At 37.3% G+C, this 21,103-nt stretch overlaps 1 protein-coding gene across 4 annotated transcripts in view; it reads left to right on the forward strand.

Moving 5' to 3' along the window:
* Window positions 1-21,103, forward strand: part of FAR2 (fatty acyl-CoA reductase 2) — a 126,577-nt gene that overhangs the window by 63,442 nt on the left and 42,032 nt on the right. For all 4 annotated transcript variants that reach the window (XM_007502846.3, XM_007502843.3, XM_007502844.3 and 1 more), the window contains 2 exons: window positions 1,052-1,284; window positions 19,328-19,503. In XM_007502846.3, the coding sequence (XP_007502908.1) occupies window positions 1,096-1,284; window positions 19,328-19,503 (365 nt within the window). In that variant the 5' untranslated portion in view covers window positions 1,052-1,095. The remainder of the gene's footprint in view (window positions 1-1,051; window positions 1,285-19,327; window positions 19,504-21,103) is intronic.

Consider the following 21,103-nt stretch of genomic DNA (forward strand, 5'->3'; position numbering starts at 1 on the left):
AATAAGTAAATGATGCCTTGACCCTTGTGATATCTCTGATCCTTTTTTCTGATACCTTATCATGTTAGGTATATGGAGTGGAAATTGAGGGGACCTTGAAAATTCCAAAGTTCACCCTCTCTAATGACCGTTAAACAATATGATGGGGGAAATCAATAACTTAAAATATAATGCCTTATTGAGAAAGAAATGTGGGGTCATTGACCTAAGGCAACTGCCCCCAAAGATTTACAGAGAGAGAGAAATGACCATGTCTGCCTCAGACTCGCCAAAGTCAGTCTTCACTGGTTGACTTACAGAAAAAATCTCTATGCAAAATGTTCCTCCCTTCATTTACAGAGACACTCCCAATTTAAAAGAAGATACAATAGAATTAACATTTCAAGAGTGGGAAACAGTATTTTGAATAGCTATACAATGATTTCCAATGGATACCTTCAAGTAAATTAACATCTTTAGGAGATTGAAGAATAACTTTACAGTGGGTACATTCAAACAAATTCATATTTTAAAGAAAAGGTCAAAGGCCAACCTTTGGAAACAAAGATTGTAAATCCAGAAATAAAAGAGCAGGAATATTATCTAAAGAGAGGATGGTTATCTAGAAGGGGCCTATGTGGGGATCAGACCAGCCATCTGGGCATGACTTCTTGGAAGATGATTCCAAGACAAATGAATACTCAAGATTGGTCATTGAGTCAGTCTGGGACACCTGCCTCAAACAATTTCCCAACCAAAATTCAAAAGATTTAACCAAGAACACTTAAAAATGGATGGGAGTGGGGGTGTACCAGCTTTTACTAACTTTTTGGCAATATTAATAACTATTAATAACTTGAGAATAACACACTAATTTCTCACTCCACACACTAGTTAAAAAATTCTGAATATCATATTAAATCTCAGAACTGGCATCTGGTTTTTAAAGCTTGTGATAGTCAAAGTCAGTAAACATTTTCTGTATTTCCCTACTCTATCAGAAGTTTTTTCAGGAATCTCATATTCTGGAAATTTACAGAGTGTCATCTTTGAACTTTCTTTGTACTTTCAGGTACCTCAATTAGGAAGCTTGCAAGAAAAAAGCAAGAGATCACCATGTCTGCGATCGCAGCTTACTATGGTGGCAAGTCGATACTCATCACAGGGGCCACAGGTTTCATGGGCAAAGTGCTGGTGGAAAAACTATTTCGAACCAGTCCAGACTTAAAAGTCATTTATATCCTCGTGAGGCCCAAAGCTGGACAGTCTCTGCAGCAGAGGGTTTCCCAGATGATCAACTGTAAGGTAGGTTTCTAAATCATTTGGATCATTCCACCTCTCTGGACTTCAACTTTCCCAGGATTAAATTAGGTCATTTCTAAATTTATTTCCATCGCTAGAATCCATTATTCCAGGTGACTGGTTATGTTGCTATCTAATATCTTCAAACTGAAATAAAAATCAGTGATTTTGAATGGGACTAGTAGGGAAAACAAAACAGCAACTAGAAGTTCTAATTGAAGAAATCTGTGTCTAGTTCAAAAAAGTTAAAATAAAAGCAAAAAAACTGATAAATGCAATCTGTGCTCTGAAAACTGCTATACTTTGGTTTATGGAAATCATTATTTCATACTGTTAACTTGGGAAAAAATAGAACTATTAGTCAGAAAAACCAAGGCTTTAATCAGGAGAGGGATACAGTACAATATTTAGGCTTCCATACAGAGTAATGCACACAAAACCACACAGAGTCTAAAGCTCTGGCTATTGTGGGTACCATGTCCCTGTGAATGACACCTCTTTAGATGACAACTTCATGAAAATTGGGGAATTTATATAAATTTGAGGAACCATTTGGGGAACTGAGGACAGGGAGATAGGCTTGATTAACATCACCATGGCTACAAGGAAATGGGAGTGTCCAAGCTACACTGACAGGATTACAAACTGGCTTGGGAAAGGAAACATAGCCTGAGGCTAGGGTGTCAGGGAGTGGACTGCTTATAATAGATACTAAAGGGAACATCCCTACTAGGGTTGGGCTACTTGGGAAAAGGACTTTGATACTGGGAGAAACTACCAGGACAAAAAAAGTATTTAGCATATGCTTAAGGTGGTTAACTCCACCTAAGCTGGTCAAACCAAATGCTTTTAAGGTCTATCATTCAGTCTGATAGGGAGAGTCTGAGACCTTCCTCGGGCAAAGTTGGGGGTCTCCAGATTCACAAACTTGGGGTTTCTAGATTGGTTTCTAGATTCCACGTTGACAATACTTTTCACAGAGGACTGGTATTAGTCCTAAATGCTAGAGTGCCCCTAGTAATAAGTTTTAAGAATGTTTTTAATCCTGAAAATTTGTTTATTCTTGACTAGTTAATAACTAATTCTACAAACATTTACTAAATATTTGCTACATGCAAGGCACTCTACTAGCTCTTAGTAATGCAAATAAAAATGGAGAGACCTAGCCCTCAGAGACAAAACAAAATGTAGACAAGTAAAGAGATGCAAAGTATGTTCAAAGTAATAAATGGAGAGTGAATCATGGAAGTAATCACTGAGTATACACATATTAACTTTTCTTTCTTTTTTCTTTTTTAAAAAAATTAATATTTCCAGTTCCAAATTTCCCCCATCCCCTGTCCATTGAAAAAAGCAAGAAAACCAAAATTCATTACAAGTATAGTCATGTAATAAATTTCCACATTAGCCATGAAAGATAATAACAATATAAAGAAAAGCACCTTTGAAAGATCTGAGAATTCTAACCTAACAATGGTCAATTAAAACCATGCAGGACCTATCATGAGGCATGTAAAGGTAAAAAGTTGGTTTGACAAAATATGAGTTAAAAACGGACTGTGGTCACCAATTATATAACACAATATGATATAATATAATATAATATGTAATAATAGTCCAAATGACTGTTAGCAACTTTATTTACAATAAGGTAAAGATATTAAAGTGAATGTAGGAAGATGGCAGAGAATTGTCTAGCCTACCACCCTAAGTTCTGCTCTGGTGAAGTCCAGCTCAGCACCAGCTAGGACTCCCTCAAGTCCCAACCTCCACATGGAAGTCACAATAATCTTCAGCCAGAAGTCCACCAATGCAAGCCTCCTCCTTCAGTTCTAGTCCCTCACCCAGCAAGCATTTCCAGTGCAGAATTCTCCAGTCAAGGATGAGTCTAGATCAACATGACTACTTTCAAGAGTCTTCCTCCAGCTCAGCTCACCAACACAGAGTTCCAATCTCCACATGGAAGTCTGAATCACTCACCAGCAAGCTGATGCAGGATCTAAGGAAAAGAGTCTCTCTACAGGACTCACACTGAAAGGAGTGTCCTACCGAAGCACCAATGAACAGAGAGGGTCACCAAGGTAGGAATCTCTCCAAGCCAGAAGTCCAAAGGAGAAGTCCTCCAAAGAAGAAGTCCAAAGGAGAAGTGACAAGGACAGGAAGTTCCGGAATTTTTATAGTCCTTTTTTCCATGTCACTTCCTGTCTCTTTCTCTCTTCACAGGAGCCAATCACATCTTCCAAATTGCCTAGCATTGCCCAGGGGGGCAGTGTCTGTGGGATCTACCTCTTGTCCCCTGAGGGGGTAAACTCTTACCAAAAGATTCACAAGTTTCTGACTAAGTTAAAAGGGTGGAGCTCTCTAAGAAAGTGATTTGTGAATTCTTTTACTTGATGACTAACAAAGTGTTAAGTAGGGGTTTCTTGATTGATTAACTCAAAATAGACAAAGAGAATAAAGAATTCCCTTTCACCCACCCATCCCTTGACAGAGATGTGATAGACATAGGGTCCAGAGATATACATTTGTGACAGGGTCACCATGGGTCCAGAGATATACATGTGTGACAGGGTCACCATGGAGAATAATTTTTCTCTATTTACTATGTTTATGTGATATAAAGGCTATGGGAGGTGTTTGGGGGAGGTCAGAAAGGATAGTGTTAGCAGTAGTACCTATTAACTTTTCTAACAAAGTAACTTCCTAGAAAAATGGACTATATACTTTACACAGGAAAACTTTGTGTATTATTGTAACAAATTGTTTCTCCTGAATCATTCCTTTCTGTGAAGATCTGAGGGTCCCAGTATCTCAAAAGAGGGAAGTATTTTTTTAATAAGATTTATAAGATTTATTTATAAGATATCAGGAGACTATATTGCTCCAAGCTTCCCCATGATGGCCTAGAGGCACACAGGAGAATAAAGGAGGCCTCAGAGGTGAATGCTTGTGTATGGGATTGGCTGCCTGCCTTTTCCTTTCCCCTACCCATTAGGATTCCACTAAGATTCAGACTTCCTGCTTGACAAGTTATTCCTTGTAGGTGGCTGAGTGAATGGCTGGCTGGCTGATCATTGAATGTGAACACCCACTCATGTATTAGAGAGTCCCATTTCTGAGTTACTCTGTGTTTAGAGGAACTTGGAGGTTGAGAGGGAGGAAGAAACAGGCCTGTAGCCCCTGGTCAAAGAATGAAAGATGCTGGAGCTCTTTGTGAGCTATGTGACCTGTAGGTATAGAAGAAGAAAAGAAATGACTGCTGAGAAGAGAGAGCTTGAGGAGATTGCCATCTAGTGGTTGCCCATGGACATTCTCTTCCTCTGCCATCTAAAACTGTAATCACTACTCCAGTGACCCCATGTATCACATGTAGGAGGAGAAGACATCCTATTAGACCAAAGCATTAGGAATCTGGGTGGGAAGTGACTGTCTTTCTTGGGAGGTATTAATAGTAGTTTCTACACTGCCAAATCTTCATTGCCATACAAAGAGGAAGCCCGCATACAGGAGAGTGACTGGTTTGGTCAGGAAAACCTGAAGTCAAAAAAATGCTGTCATGCACTTACTAGCTGTATGTATGCAAGTCACAACGCAAGACAGGCCTCCTTGAAGATTAATCTACTAAGTTATAAATAGGTAGTGTGTGGAGTGGAAATTGAGAGGGCCTTCAAAATTTCAAAGTTCAACCTCTTTTACCACTTATTTTTTTTAAACCCTCACCTTCTGCCTTGGAATCAGTACTGTGTATTGGTTCCAAGGCAGAAGAGTGGTAAGGGCTAGGCAATGGGGGTTAAGTGACTTGCCCAGGTCACACAGCTAGAAAGTGTCTGAGGCCAAATTTGAACCTAGGACCTTCCATCTCTAGACCTGACTCTCCATCCACTGAGCCACCCAGTTGCCCCCTCTTTTACCACTTATTAAAAAAGATATATATGGCTTGGGAAATTAATTGCTCAAGATATGATTTTATTGAGAAAGAAAATGGGGAGTACTGCCTCAAATTATTGACCTAAGACAAAATGCCCCAAAATTCACAGAAAAATCCCTTTTTTATAGGAGAATCCTGATATAAATAAGTCTCCCAGAAGGGATTATAACATTTTCCAATAGTTGAAGACAGAACGTTGAATAGTTTTACATTGGCTTTACAATGAACATATTCAAGCTAATTAACATCTTCAAGAAATTGGAGACTAGCTTCACAATGTATACATCCAAGCAAATTAATATATTAAAGAAATGACCAGGAAGTTAGAGACAGATACAAGGAGGGGAGTAGTTCAGGACTGGATTACATAGGAGGGGCTGATGAGAGGATCAGTCACTACAAAGATACAATAGGGAGTCTTCTAAGACAAGATTGGTTTCCAGACAGACTCACTTAAAGCTGTAAAGCATTTGTAAGGATTTGGTGGGAACACCAACTTTTAGATATGAATAACTATTAATAACATGAGAATAACACACTAATTTCTCATTCCACACAGGTAGCAATCCACTCTTGATGAAGTAAGTACACATACACAGATTTACAGATATGTGATATATCTTCCTATCTATTTAAAATAGAGTCATTTTTACAAAATTGCTTTCTCAAAGACCTCATAGCTAAATGATAAATAGATAAATAGATCAAGGATATCCAGGGAAATAATGGGAAAAAAATGCAAAGGAAGGAGGACTTGTAGTCCCAGATCTCAAACTATACTATAAAGCAGTGGTTATCAAAACAGTTTGGTACTGGCTAAGAGACAGAAAGGAGGATCAGTGGAATAGACTTGGGGCAAGTGACTTCAGCAAGACAGTATATGATAAACCCAAAGATCCAAGCTTTTGTGACAAAAATCCACTATTTGATAAAAACTGCTGGGAAAATTGGAAGACAGTTTGGGAGAGATTAGGTTTGGATCAACACCTCACACCCTACACCAAGATAAACTCAGAATGGGTGAATGACATAAAGAAGGAAACTATAAGTAAACTATGTGAACACAGAATAGTATACATGTTCCCTTTGGGAAGGGAAAGATTTTTAAAACTAAGCAAGATGTAGAAAGAGTCAGAAAATGTAAAATCAATAATTTTAATTACATCAAATTAAAAAAGGTTTTGAACAAACAAAACCAATGTAACCAAAATTAGAAGGGAAATAACAAACTGGAAAACAATCTTCATAACAAAAACCTCTGACAAAGGTCTAATTACTCAAATTTACAAAGAGCTAAACCAGTTGTACAAAAAATCAAGCTATTCTCCAATTGATAAATGGACAAGGAACATGAATAGGCAGTTTTCAGTTAAAGAAATCAAAATTATTAATAAGCACATGAAAAAGTGTTCTAAATCTCTTATAATCAGAGAGATGCAAATCAATACAACTCTGAGGTACCACCTCGCACCTAGTAGATTGGCTAACATGACAGCAACGGAAAGTAATAAATATTGGAGGAGATGTGGCAAAGTTGGGACATTAATTCATTGCTGGTGGAGTTGTGAATTGATATAACCATTCTGGAGGGCAATTTGGAACTATGCCCAAAGGGTACTAAAAGACTGTCTGCCCTTTGATCCAGCCATAGCAGTGCTGGGTTTGTACCCCAAAGAAATAAGGAAAAAGACATGTACGAGAATATTCATAGCTGCACTCTCTGGGATGGCAAAAAATTGGAAAATGAAGAGATGCCCTTCAATTGGGGAATGGCTGAACAAATTGTGGTATATGTTGGTGATGGAATAGTATTGTGCTCAAAAGGAATAATGAACAGGAGGAATTCCATGTGAACTGGAACAACCTCCAGGAATTGATGCAGAGTGAGAGGAGTCAAACCAGAAGAACATTATGTACAGAGACGGATACACTGTGGTACAATCGAATGCAATGGACATACAGCGATCAACAACTCGGAGGGATTTATGAGAAAGAACACTATCCACATCCAGAGGAAAAACTGTGGGAGTAGAAACACTGAAGAAAAACAACTGCTTGAATACATGGATCGAGGGGATATGGCTGGGGATATAGACTCTAAATGAACATCCAAGTGCAAACAACAACATGCAAATGGATTCTGATCAAGGACACATGTAGAATTGCATGTTGGGAGGGGTTGGGGCAGGGGAAGGAGGAATAGAAAATGATTTTTGTAACCAAAGAATAATGTTTGAAATTGACCAAATAAAAAATAATATTTAAAAAATAAATAAAAAACTAAAAAGATAATCAGCAGCTAAAATTTTATATGCTTGCTTTCCTATTCATAAAAATTGCACAGATGTATATTAAATGCAGTCAATACTGATATTAAGCAAGAGACAGCCCTTCACAATCAATATTCCATAGTGGACTATACCTTTGCCATCAAACGTTTACTGAAAGATGTAAAGAATATGATATTATACTATATTTATTGCTTGTTTCTTATGGGAAAAAAAGTTTAACTTGATAGAGCATAATACTATTTTAAAGACAGCCTTTCATCAAAATTATTCCAATCCATTCGAAATGATCAAAATTCCTTGAATAAGAGATAACCTTGTTCAGTGGCTCTGTGATCACAAACATCAGGTGAGACACGAAGTGGAGAGATGTAAATATTTGCTATTGTTGTGGAGGAGATCCAGCATGTAGCTCAAGTTGAAGAATCATTAACTTTGAATGGTGAGATCCTCCATTTGCTCCTGTTTGTGAATGATATTGTGTTGGTCACATCACATCTTGTAACACTGTAGAACTTACTGGAAGAGATTCATAATGATTCTAAAGAATGTGACCTGATTATCCACCCAAGGAAGTTCAAGTGTGTAACTCATGTTTGTTGCCCACCTACAAGAGAGTGTTTATGTGAGAAGATTTTTGGTTAAGTACCAAGAAGACAGCACTCAAGAATCACAAGTAAATCAGTTTACTATTCCTAGGAATATAAGCATGGACTCCTCAGAGCTTTAGTCCCTCAGAAGAGTTTAATGATTCCAGCATTCAATGAGAGGCAGGTCGAGTAGTTTCCCCCTTCAGCCTTCCCTCCTCGGCTATGGTTGTTCTCACAAACTGGCTTTGGCTTCCTCCAATACTGGTGTCTAAAGCTTTCTTTTCAGATAGGTTACTTTCCCTATCAAGCTGGCCCACTTGCACTTGAGTCACTTTGGGGAAAAGACAACAACTTTATTATAAACTAAGTCAGCCAGGGATAATACTAAGAAATGGCTGGCAGGGAAAGGTTTGTGAAGAAAGCAGGGGAGGTGTCCCTACTCTAGCTACTCTTTTCCTCCCTCCTTGAGTTGGGGAACCCAGGCCTTGGCAGCCTTGGGCTCCCTGAGAGAGTTGGGCTTGGCTTGTCCTGATCTTGGCCCATCTGGCACAGTTCAGACCCAGGGCACCAGGAGCTGTGAGGTTAGTTTGACAGAGGCTCAATGTCTTCTTCATCTAACACTTCAGTTGGGAATTGGTGGGGGGAAGGATATCCAGTCACTAGGAGAGGAAAAAGGTGAGTATCTCCTCAGGAGAAAGTCTTGGCCAGACCTCCCTCCTAGGCTTCTCAAGATGAGAGAGCTAACTGAATCTCAGTCAGAATCTTCTTGCTTCTCAAGATTCCAGAACTCCTGGGGCCCCTCCCCCATCGAGGAGAAAAGATTCAGCAGCCCTTCAGCCTGCCACTCTTCTTTGAGTGCAAAACTTCTGACACAGTCATACAGGTGGCAAAACTGAAACCAGATTTGAACTCAGGAGGATTAGTCTTCATTCTACTGGGCCACCTACCTGACTTTGAGCCTAGCAAAAGAGCAATTCTCATATGCAAATCATATATATGTGTATGTGTTTATGTATATGTAAATATACATATATATGAAAATATATATGTACCCAGAATTAGGAGGATAGTAGGATAGATTACCTTGGAGAAATTATGAAACTTCTTTAATAATCTCCAGCTTCCATACCCACAGGCAAAAGGATCATCTTTTTTTTTTTCCCATACTAATACTCTAGGTATTTCTTCAAAGATAAGAAACATGAAACAACATTCTTCAAATGTAATTTAAATGAATATCACACAGAGGAAAATTGGAGAGTTACAAAGTGAATATGAGATAACTCTCTGTGTGTGTGTGGAACAGCAAATAAAATTTAAAAGTAAATTATGGGGGGCAGCTGGATAACTCAGTGAATTGAGAACCAGGCCTAGAGATGTGGGAGGTCCTAGGTTCAAATTTGGCCTCAGCCACTTCCTAGCTGTGTGATCCTGGGCAAGTCACTTGACCCCCATTGCTGAGCCCATATCACTCTTCTGCCTTGGAGCCAATACAGAGCATTGATTCTAAGGCAGAAGGTAAGGGTTTTTTAAAAAAAAAGTAAATTATGTAGTAAGGACAATATGATAGGACAAGAAGATGAACTGGTAAGGGAGGACAGATGGATCACCTAAGCATTCCATAGAATGCTCACAATTCCAGGAAAAGCAAGAAAGGTCTCTTACACTGGGTAAACTCCTTGAGTCAAACTTTCAGGAAGACTGAAATTGCAATTGTAGAAGATGTGCTATGCCTTCTGGAAGGTACATCCAAATCAATACAATCACAGATCCTTTTGAGTGTTTGAGGTAGAAAGAATAATAATAGAATAGAATAAAATGTTTGATCTGTCGTAGTGTAGACCAAAATAGTCAAGCTCATTGCTGAACTATCTTAAAATGTAATTGGGAAATGTTTAGCAAAGTAAATAAAAATAAAATACAACACAGATAAATATACACTAACAAAAGAGAAGATTAAGTAACTGAATATGCATTTTCATGACTTACAGTTCAAATTATTTTTTTATTAATAAATTTAGAATATTTTTCCATGATTCCTGTTCTTTCCCTCCCCCTTTCCTCCCCCTCTCCCATAGCCAACGAGCAATTGCACTGGGTTTTACATGTATCATTATTCAAAACGTATTTCCATATTATCAATATTTACTCTAGGGTGATTATTTATAGTCTGCATCCCCAATCATGTCCCCATCAAACCATGTGATAAGTCGTATGTTTTTCTTCTGCATTTCTACTCCCACAGTTCTTTCTCTGGATGTTGATAGCCTTCTTTCTCATAAGTCCCTCAGAATTATCCTGGATCACTGCATTGCTGATAGTAGAGAAGTCCATTACATTTGATTGTACCACAGTGTATCAGGCTCTGTGTATAATGTTCTCATGGTTCTGCTCCTTTCATTCTGCATCAATTCCTGGAGGTTGTTCCAGTTCACATGGAATTCCTCCAGTTCATTATTCCTTTGAGTACAATAGTAGTCCATCACCAACAGATACCACAATTTGTTCAGCCATTCCTCAATCAATGGACACCCCCTCAGCTTCCAATTTTTTGCCACCACAAAGAGCGCAGCTATGAATATTTTTGTACACGTATTTTCCCCAATTATTTCTTTGAGGTATAAACCCAGCAGTGGTATGGCTGGATCAAAGGACAGGCAGTCTTTTAAAGCCCTTGGGCATAATTCCAAATTGCCTTCCAGAATGATAGGATCAATTCACAACTCCACCAGCAATGCATTCGTGTCCCAATTTTTCCACATCCCCTCCAACATTTATTACTTTCCTTTGCTATTATGTTGGCCAATTGCTAGGTTTGAGGTGGTACCTCAGGGTTGATTTGTTTTGCATTTCTCTAATTATGAGAGATTTAGAACACTTTCATGTGCTTATTGATAGGCAGTTTTTAAATAAAGAAATCAAAACTAGAGGGTTTAATTATCATCTTCACACAGTGATGTCTATACTGCCATCTTCTCCCCCTTGAGTTCTAGGGTCATATCATCAATTGCCCACTACCCATTAAGTGGATTGTTTGTACATAGGAACATAGATTTAAAAGTTAAAGAGATCTTATTGGTCATCTAATACAACCCTGTTATTTTACATATTAAGAAATTCCCAAAGTAAGTGTCAGTGTCAGGATTTAAGCTCCTAAATTGGACTCTTAAGACCAACTCTCTAAGCCACTGATGCATTAATATACATTAAAACTTAAGCAGTTGGGGGTAGCTCAGTGGATTGAGAACCAGGCCCAGAGACGGAGGTCCTGGGTTCAAATCCGGCCTCAGACACTTCCCAGCTGTATGACCCTGGGCAAGTCACTTAACCCCCATTGCCTAGCCCTTACCACTCTTCTGCCTTGGAGCTAATACACTGTATTGACTCCAAGAGGGAAGGTAAGGGTTTGAAAAACAAACAATCAAAAGATTTAAGCAGTCACTCAGCTGAACAATTAATCAGTCAATAAATTTATATTTAACACATACACATATATATTTATTTATATAGATATCTAAAGCCATTTCCATTTAACTTTAGAATAACAATAAAACAACTAGCATTTTATAAATTTACAAAGCACTTTATAGAGGGTTATAGAGTCAAACTATCAACAACCCTTGGAGGTAGGTATACTTTATCATCCCCATTTTTAGAGGAGGAAATTGAGGCAGATAGAGGTTAAGTGACTTGCCCAAGGTCACACAGATATTAAGTTTCTGAGGCTGGATTTGAAGATTTGAATCCAATGCTCTAACCACATACACCTAGCTTCATAAATTATATATGATACATACATATGCATATGTGATGTTTTCTATGCCAGAGTCTGACTTCTTTCAGCTTAGCTTTGCTGTCAACAACCTAGGATACAGTTAATGGTGAAAAAAAATATATCATCTACTCATAAGTAAATAGTAATAAGTAAATATTGGCCCAACATTTTTAACACAAAATGGAAGAAGTATTTCTTTCCTTTCACTGTGTTAATGACAAAGTTCAAGAGCTGTGTAAGCCTGAGTTACATATCAATTTCCATATATTAATTTTTTTTCGGCCTGAAGGGTCTTTAGGTTAATATATACTTCAGTTGTACCCATATATTTGTTGCTATTGTAACTGAAGCCCTCCTTCCTATACTCTCTGCTTCTAGTATCTTTCTAATCACCTACCATCTATTCTATGTCTTCTATCTATGATTTTTACATGTTGTTTCCTGTATTAGGATGGACAATTTTTGCCTTTCTTTTGTCTTCCCAGCACTTAACACAGTGCCTGACGATTAATAAATGCTTGTTGATTGATTGACTATCTCTAAATAGGATCTCTAGTTACTCTTCTTTCTTGTATAAAGTCAGAGCATTTATTGACAGATCTTGGTCAACACAAAATACCCTCAGACAACTATTCCATAGAAGTAATCTACTTTATAAATGTGAGGAATCCTAGAGTATAAAGTACATATAGATCAGCAGTTCAACTATATATGTTGCATAGAGGCCAATTTAACATAACATTTGACTGCTGGGTCCAATTTATTTTATATCACTCCTACATCAGTGGGCTATTTTCCTAAAGCTCTCAACACTTTATAAGTTTTTCTCTTAGAGGTACATTCCCAATATAATTGAGTTGAGGCCAAAATGGCTTTCTTTGCAACCACCTCACCCAAGAAATGGTTACTTTTTTATCTCTATAGTTTATTTCAAAGTCCTTTTGATCTAACTTCTTTCATTATAACCTTCAACCAGAAGTCAGATTTTATTAGAATTTTCTTTCTTAGCTCTATGGAGTTAATTAATCCCTCTCAATAACTTGTAATTATGCAGGTTGTTTTATCCGGTATCTCTTTGCCCAAATTCTTCCAATCACCTTAATCAGACCCAAATTTCCTCTCATTCTTATAAGCAGATGACAAGTTATTGTTTACCAGGAAGCACTTGAACTTTTGTCCAGTGGCATCAGGGTCCTACTGTGTCTCCAATAGATCTATGGAGAAATGCTGGTCAGATCATATTGACTGTTCAACATGTCTGGCACATGCTCCCTCCTATTTCTCCCTCGGGTATCCCCTAGCTTTGGTTAGGCTAGCCAATCTGCCCTATGAATGGTGGTTAGTTGGCAGCTGGTATAGATGTCTGACCCCCTTTTCCATAGCAGTAGCTTCACTGGACAATGAAGAGTGGTCTAAAAGCAGGAGTATTGTTTTTGAGGAGCACTAGCACTGGTTGATTCAGATGCTTTTCTAAGCTCCCTTTCAAATCTTATAAATAAGAAAATTATTTAAAATTTTTTTAATTTAAATATTTTAAAATATATTTAAAAAATTCATGCGACCTAATTCATACAGAGGAGATTATTGTCAATGTTTCAGTATAAATCTTGAGGGACCATGCAAGGTGCAGTGCCACAGAATCAATCTTGGACTAAATGGTGACCACTCATTTTATCAATTGATCATCACAAATGATAGAATTAAGAGCATCTTCCTAAAGCTGAGGCCAAATTACAGGAATGAAGGCTGATATAAGAATTTCATTGGTATGACAGAGAAGGGTAGTAAGAAGACAAAATTAAATTCAATATGGCAAATGAAAATTGGTACATGTGAGCAAAACCAAAAGTAACTACGGTATCCACACCACTGACCCAGTGATTTGGCTGTCGAGCATATGCTACAAAAACAGATGCTACAGCAGTCAAGTCCAATATATGCCAACAAATCACAGTAGTACTTTATGCTAGCAAAGGATTGGAAATAAAGGGGGTGTCCATTAATGAAGGAATGGATGAAGAAAACCATGGTGTGTAAATGTATTGGGATGTTATTGTACAGGTAATCATTAAAAATTCTGAGAAATAAGGAAGTATGAACTGATGAAGTCCCAAATAAGTGAACAATATTCACAATGACTTCACCAAGATAAATAAAGTCATGGAAAAGAATTTAAACTTAAATACCAAAGCCAATGAAGGTCATGGAAAATAGATAATAAAACATATCCCCCTTTCATAGCAAGAGGTGAAAGACTACTAAATCAGAATATTGTACACATTTTCAGATATGGTCTCTATCAGATGAGTTTAATAATCTTTCTTAGTCACAGAGGAATCCTCATTATGGAAAGGGAATGGGAAATGATTATGACATAAAGTCAAAAAAGTACATTTGGTTGGCAATGAAACTATCACTGGAGGAAGAGACTAGCTACATATAAGTGCCTCTGGGGAAAAAAAAATCTAGGATCATAAGAGACAAGAAATTGGTCAGTATTTTAGTCAGCCTTCAAGATGTGGTAATCCACTGAGAAGTATACCAAGTGCTATATTAATGTTTTTTTCAAATACTTTCTGTCATCACAATGCAAGCTAAACATATAGCAGCAATAGAGACAATTTCTTGAAATGAGAAACCTGTTTTGTCATTCTTCTAAATTAACTATTTTGTTGACTTGGCAGGTTTTCTGTCTTGCCTTTGGTCTTTAAGTAACTATTGCTATAAAAAGAAAAGTTCATCATGCTCAAAAATAAATTAGAAGAAAAATTTTGGCCCATTCTAACTACAAGATACATTCTCTACAAGAGAGCTTTTGACATGTTGCCATGTCAAAACTTAAGAGAATTCCAGTTTTAAAAAAGGAATAGTTAGTTATAGTTGAACAAAGGAGAAGTCCCCCACTTTCTTTGTAAAGGTATAAAATACTAAGTAAATGTCAAACTTTCCTCAATATCTTGGTTGGTTTATCTCGGCTGTCTTCTTTTATTTATTTATTTAAATTGATGACTTTCTACAAAGGGAATAGGGAAGAATTTATTAGGAAATATTGGCAACTTGGCCAAAAATCCTTTTGCAAGAAAAAAGGAATAATTCAATCTGAATAATAACAATTCCATCTTTATAATAATAATGAAAACAAAACATGTCAGTATTCTTCTTAAATTAACTGCAATTTACATTTAAATAATCCTTTAGGTGGCTTAGTGGATTGAGAGCCAGGCCCAGAGATAGATCTTGGGTTCAAATGTGGCCTCAGATATTTTCTATCTATATGACCCTGAGCAAGTCACTCAATCCTCATCGTCTAGCCCTTATTGCTCTTTTGCCTTAGAACCAATACACAGTATTGATTCTAAGATGGAAGGGAAGGGTTTTTAAAAAATAAATAAATTATCCTTTAATGTTGATAGAGTACTTTATATGCATCACTTAATGTGTAGTATAATTAGTAATGTTATATCTGTTTTACAGAGGAATGAACTGAGGTTCAGAGAGCTGATCACTTACAGAAAGTCACAGAGCTAATAAGTAGCAGAACTGTAATCAAATACAAGCCTTCTGACCACTGTCTTTCAGCATTATATCTAAGATGTTAAGAGTTAGAAGAGACTTGAGAGTTCATCTAATCCATTAGATTTAATCTAATCATATCCAATTCTGTCTGTAAGATTTGAATTAATTTCCAACACTCCAAGAATTATATTTTATGAAGTTTATTAATAATTACTTGAAGTAGAAGGAATGAAAGGGAAATAGAAATTTAAAAAACCTAATTATTTAACTAAGTTCTCCTGGCCTGTTTAAAAAGCCTGCTCCACCAAAGCCAGGACAGGAAGAGAAGAGAGTGAGAGGTGGGGCTACACCAAATTTATATCCTCCTTATGTTAGCATGTAATGTGAGGAGAGTGGGGTGCTGGGAATTGTAGTATTTAGGGTAACAGATTCTAATTACATAAGTCCCTTCATTTTACATACAAGGAAGCTAAGGTAACAGTTGTTAAAGGACTTTTTTATAGTGACATAACAAGTTCTTGTCAGATCTGGGATTGACTCCTTCATCTGGTTGCTTTGGAGGCCCAGGGAAAGCAAAATATTTGTTCAGGAAATGTGACAGAACTAGGATTTGAAAATAGTTCTAATTCTGACCCTGTCTCTGATTCTGGATCTAGCGTTCTTTCCACTCACTATAATTGCTTTGTCTACTTATAATTATTATTCTGGGATAAGTTATCCCACTTAGCTTGAATCACATTGTGTCCGAGGACATGAATCTGATCATAGGATATAAAACTTAGCACTTGAAAGGACTTAAGAGGTCATCTAATCCATCCCCTTCATTTCATGTATGAGAAAACAAGCTAGAGAGGTTAAGTGACTTGGGCAATGTGCTAGAAGTTGTTAAGGTGCAGAGCCAAAACTCAAACCCAGGTCCTATGACACCAAATTCAGCAATCTTTCTGCTGCATCCTTGAACTATTCTATTCTCAATTAGGAGCTGCATAGGAATCTTGTATATTGGTGCTGCTTTTTATGAGGGTAATCAGGGAATTTGAGTCAATGTCATATCACTATTCTGATATACGAGTAAAGTATACATTTTGAGCTTTTTCAGTCAAGGTTAACATTGTATATCATTTTTTTTAAAATTTTAAACATTATTTTATTTGGTCATTTCCAAACATTATTCGCTGGAAACAAAGATCATTTTCTTTTCCTCCCCGCCCCCCCTCCCACCACCTTTCCCTCTCCCATAACTGATGCACGATTCCACTGGTTATCACATGTGTTCTTGATTCGAACCCATTTCCCTGTTGTTGGTATTTGCATTAGAGTGTTCATTTAGAGTCTCTCCTCAGTTATATTCCCTCAACCCCTGTAGTCAAGCAGTTGCTTTTCATCAGTGTTTTTACTCCCACAGTTTATCCTCTGCTTGTGGATAGTATTTTTTAGATGCCTGCAGATTGTTCAGGGACATTGCATTGCCACTAATGTCCATCACCTTCGATTGTACCATAGTGTATCAGTCTCTGTGTACAATGTTTTCCTGGTTCTGCTCCTTTCGCTCTGCATCACTTCCTGGAGGTTGTTCCAGACTCCATGGAATTCCTCTACTTTATTATTCCTTTTAGCACAATAGTATTCCATCACCAACATATACCACAATTTGTTCAGCCACTCCCCAATTGATGGGCATCCCCTCATTTTCCAATTTTTGGCCACCACAAAGAGTGCAGCTATGAATATTCTTGTACAAGTCTTTTTCCTTATCTCTTTGGGGTACAAACCCAGCAGTGCTATGGCTGGATCAAAGGGCAGACAGTCTTTTATCGCCCTTTGGGCATAGTTCCAAATTGCCCTCCAGAATGGCTGGATCAATTCACAACTCCACCAGCAATGAATTAGTGTCCCCACTTTGCCACATCCCCTCCAGCATTCATTATTTTCCATAGCTGTTATGTTAGCCAATCTGCTAGGTGTGAGGTGATACCTTAGAGTTGTTTTGATTTGCATCTCTCTGATTATAAGGGATGTAGAGCACTTTTTCATGTGCTTATTAATAGTTTTGATTTCTTTGGCTGAGAACTGCCTGTTCATGTCCCTTGCCCATTTATCAATTGGAGAATGGCTTGATTTTTTGTACAATTGATTTAGTTCTTTGTAAATTTGAGTAATTAAACCTTTGTCAGAGGTTTTTATGAAGATTGTTTCCCAATTTGTTGCTACCCTTCTGATTTTGGTTACATTGGTTTTGTTTGTACAAAAACGTTTTAATTTGATGTATTCCAGATTATTTATTTTGCATTTTGTAACTTTCTAATTCTTGCTTGGTTTTGAAGTCTTTCCCTTCCCAAAGGTCTGACATGTATGCTATTCTGTGTTCGCCTAATTTTCTTATAGTTTCCTTCTTTATGTTCAAGTCATTCACCCATTTTGAATTTATCTTGGTGTAGGTTGTAAGGTGTTGATCTAAACCTAATCTTTCCCACACTGTCCTCCAATTTTCCCAGCAGTTTTTATGAAATAGTGGATTTTTGTCCCAAAAGCTGGGATCTTTGGGTTTGTCATATACTGTCTTGCTGAGGTCGCTTGCCCCCAGTCTATTCCACTGATCCTCCTTTCTGTCTCTTAGCCAGTACCAAATTGTTTTGATGACTGCTGCTTTATAATATAGTCTGAGATCTGGGACTGCAAGGCCCCCTTCCTTTGAATTTTTTTTCATTATTTCCCTGGATATCCTTGATCTTTTGTTCTTCCAAATGAACTTTGTTATGGTTTTTTCTAAGTCAGTAAAAAAAAAATTTTTGGAAGTTCCATGGATATGGCACTAAATAGATAGATGAGTTTGGGTAGGATGGTCATTTTTATTATATTGGCTCGTCCTACCCATGAGCAGTTAATGTTCTTCCAATTGTTCAAGTCTAGTTTTAGTTGTGTGGAGAGTGTTTTGTAGTTGTATTCATATAGTTCCTGTGTTTGTCTTGGGAGATAGATTCCTAAGTATTTTATTTTGTCTAAGGTAATTTTGAATGGGATTTCTCTTTCTAGTTCTTGCTGCTGAGCTGTGTTGGAATTATATAGAAATGCTGATGACTTATGTGGGTTTATTTTGTATCCTGCAACTTTGCTGAAGTTGTTGATTATTTCAATTAGCTTTTTGGTTGAATCTCTAGGATTCTTTAAGTAGACCATCATATCATCTGCAAAGAGCAATAATTTGGTCTCCCCCTTGCCTATTTTAATGCCTTCAATTTCTTTTTCTTCTCTAATTGCTACTGCTAGTGTTTCTAATACAATGTCAAACAATAGAGGTGATAATGGGCATCCTTGTTTCACTCCTGTTCTTAATGGGAATGGATTTAGTTTATCCCCATTGCAGATGATATTAGTTGATGGTTTTAGATATATACTGTTTATTATTTTTAGGAACAACCCTTCTATTCCTATGCTTTCGAGTGTTTTTAATAGGAATGGGTGTTGTATTTTATCAAAGGCTTTTTCTGCATTTATTGAGATAATCATGTGGTTCTTGTTGGTTTGCTTGTTGATGTGGTCTGTATATCATTTTTAAAAATTATTTACTTTGTTTGGAGCATAAGAAGTACAGAAAATGAGTGAAACACAACTTAAAAAAAATAACAACAGGGGACAGCTGCTTTAGCTCAGTGGATTGACAGCCTAGCCTAGAGATGGGAGGTTCTGGCTTCAAATCTAGCCTCAGACACTTCCTAGCTGTGTGATCCTGGGCAAGTTACTTAACACCCCTTGCCCAGCCCTTACCACTCTTCTGCCTTGGAACCAATACACAGTATTAATTGCAAAGCAGAAGGTAAGGATTATAAAAAAATAGTTTTCTTTATTGGGTTTGTTGGGAAACCTAGCCAATTTTACAAAATTAATTCAAAAATGTGAAAAGGGAGAATTAAATAATGACTAAGTATATGTATTTACATCTGTGTTTCAGCTTTTTGAAAAGGCCAAAGAAATTTGCCCCAATATATTCGAGAAGATTAGACCTATTTATGCAGATCTCACAAAGCCAGATTTGGGCATTAGCAAGGAAGACTTAGAGGAACTCCTGGACCACACCAATATCATTTTTCATTGTGCTGCCACAGTTCGCTTCGATGACTCACTAAGGTATGTTCCTATTTTTTTCTTTTTAGCAACTGGTGATTCAGAACAGAAAATCATGGCCAAAAAGACTAAATGTCTGGATAAAGCCATCTAATCCAATGAAATCTGATGTGATCTAGCAATCAGGCCTAAACCAGGCTTCTATATTAAAACAATAACAAAACAAAGTCCCAAAAGGTTTAGCCAGTGGCAGTGACATTTGTTTTTTGTTTTGTTTCACAACTGTGTTAAGCCCAAGGAACTGGTCATTTGGTGTAGTGTTTTTCTTAGGCACCTATTACTTGTGATTAAAATCATCATCATTTAACTCAGACCGAAGAACAAATTAGAACACTTCACTTTCCTCAAGGTGAGGAAACAAGTTTCATCAAGTCATGTCATTAGAAATTTTAATTATCCTAATCCATTTCATAAATTTAAGAGTGGGGTTGATGCCCCATCTTCTCTGGTGCCTTATAGGAATAACTTTTTATTGACTCAGTCATTGTCTGTTGTAACCAGGATCTATACTCTTCATTGAATCAACCAAAGCTGTTTTGTGAGACACTGGATTGTACCCTGAGTAACAGTTACCTAGTTTTTTGCAAAGTGCTTTTAAGGTTTGCAAAGTGCTGTATATATGTTGTCTCCCTGAGAGTATACATAAAAGGAAGAAGCTATCTCCGAATTGGAGGGAAAAAAGAGATTCTGTGTTCCGTTTTGAGAGTATTGAGAGAGAGAGAGAGAGAGAGAGAGAGAGAGAGAGAGAGAGAGAGAGAGAGAGAGAGAGAGAGAGAGAGAGAAAAGAGAAGTGAATTGAGATGTATCAGAAAAATATTGAGGAAAGTTATTGGCTCAATAGGCATTTCAGGAAGAGGACTTGGGCTATGAGAAATCTCAAGAAAAGGTCAGCTTTTCCTCCAACCCTTCCTCCTAATTCCTGACTATTCACAGATGCTTTAACATAATCTGCTATTTTGTTATCTAGATGTTTCTGGTAGACTGAATTTTGCCTTTATCACAGAGGCCAAAGGTTATCTAGAGAATAATATTCAACTTCTGCCCAAACTTTAGAAACTTTCCCAACTTGATGCTTGGAGCTATGGTGCCTGAACTAAGAACTTTTCATCTAAAACTCCCTCAAGTTAAAGAGGCAGGAACCAAGTGGACCTTAGGGCTTAAAATGAGCTCATTATTATAAGTAGGTATTATACCTATAAATGTGGTCAGGTTGGTTAGTGAACTCATCTAACAGTCTCCTCATCAAGTTCTCTTACATGGGTTAGATTTTGATCCTCTCCTAGGATATAATTCACTGATGGGAGAGATAATGAGGGAGAGAAAAAAAATCAGCTCAATGAAAAAAGAAATGAGGAAAGAAGTTTTAGCTTTGGAAGTATTGCTATTTAATATTTGGGAAGCATCCTATGGCAAACTTTTCCTTAAGGATATTCTGTGGACTCTAGAAAGGTTCTATATGCCTTAAATGGATTAAATCCTGGATTTGTAGCACAACTGAAAGAATACACTTGGCCAGGAGTCAGGAAACTTGGATCTGAGCCCCAGCCCTGCTACCTCTAGCTTTAATCTGTTGGGCAAGTCACTTCACCTCCCTATGTTTATT

This window comes from Monodelphis domestica, chromosome 5 (genome assembly GCF_027887165.1).
Source record: "Monodelphis domestica isolate mMonDom1 chromosome 5, mMonDom1.pri, whole genome shotgun sequence".
Taxonomy (NCBI): domain Eukaryota; kingdom Metazoa; phylum Chordata; class Mammalia; order Didelphimorphia; family Didelphidae; genus Monodelphis; species Monodelphis domestica.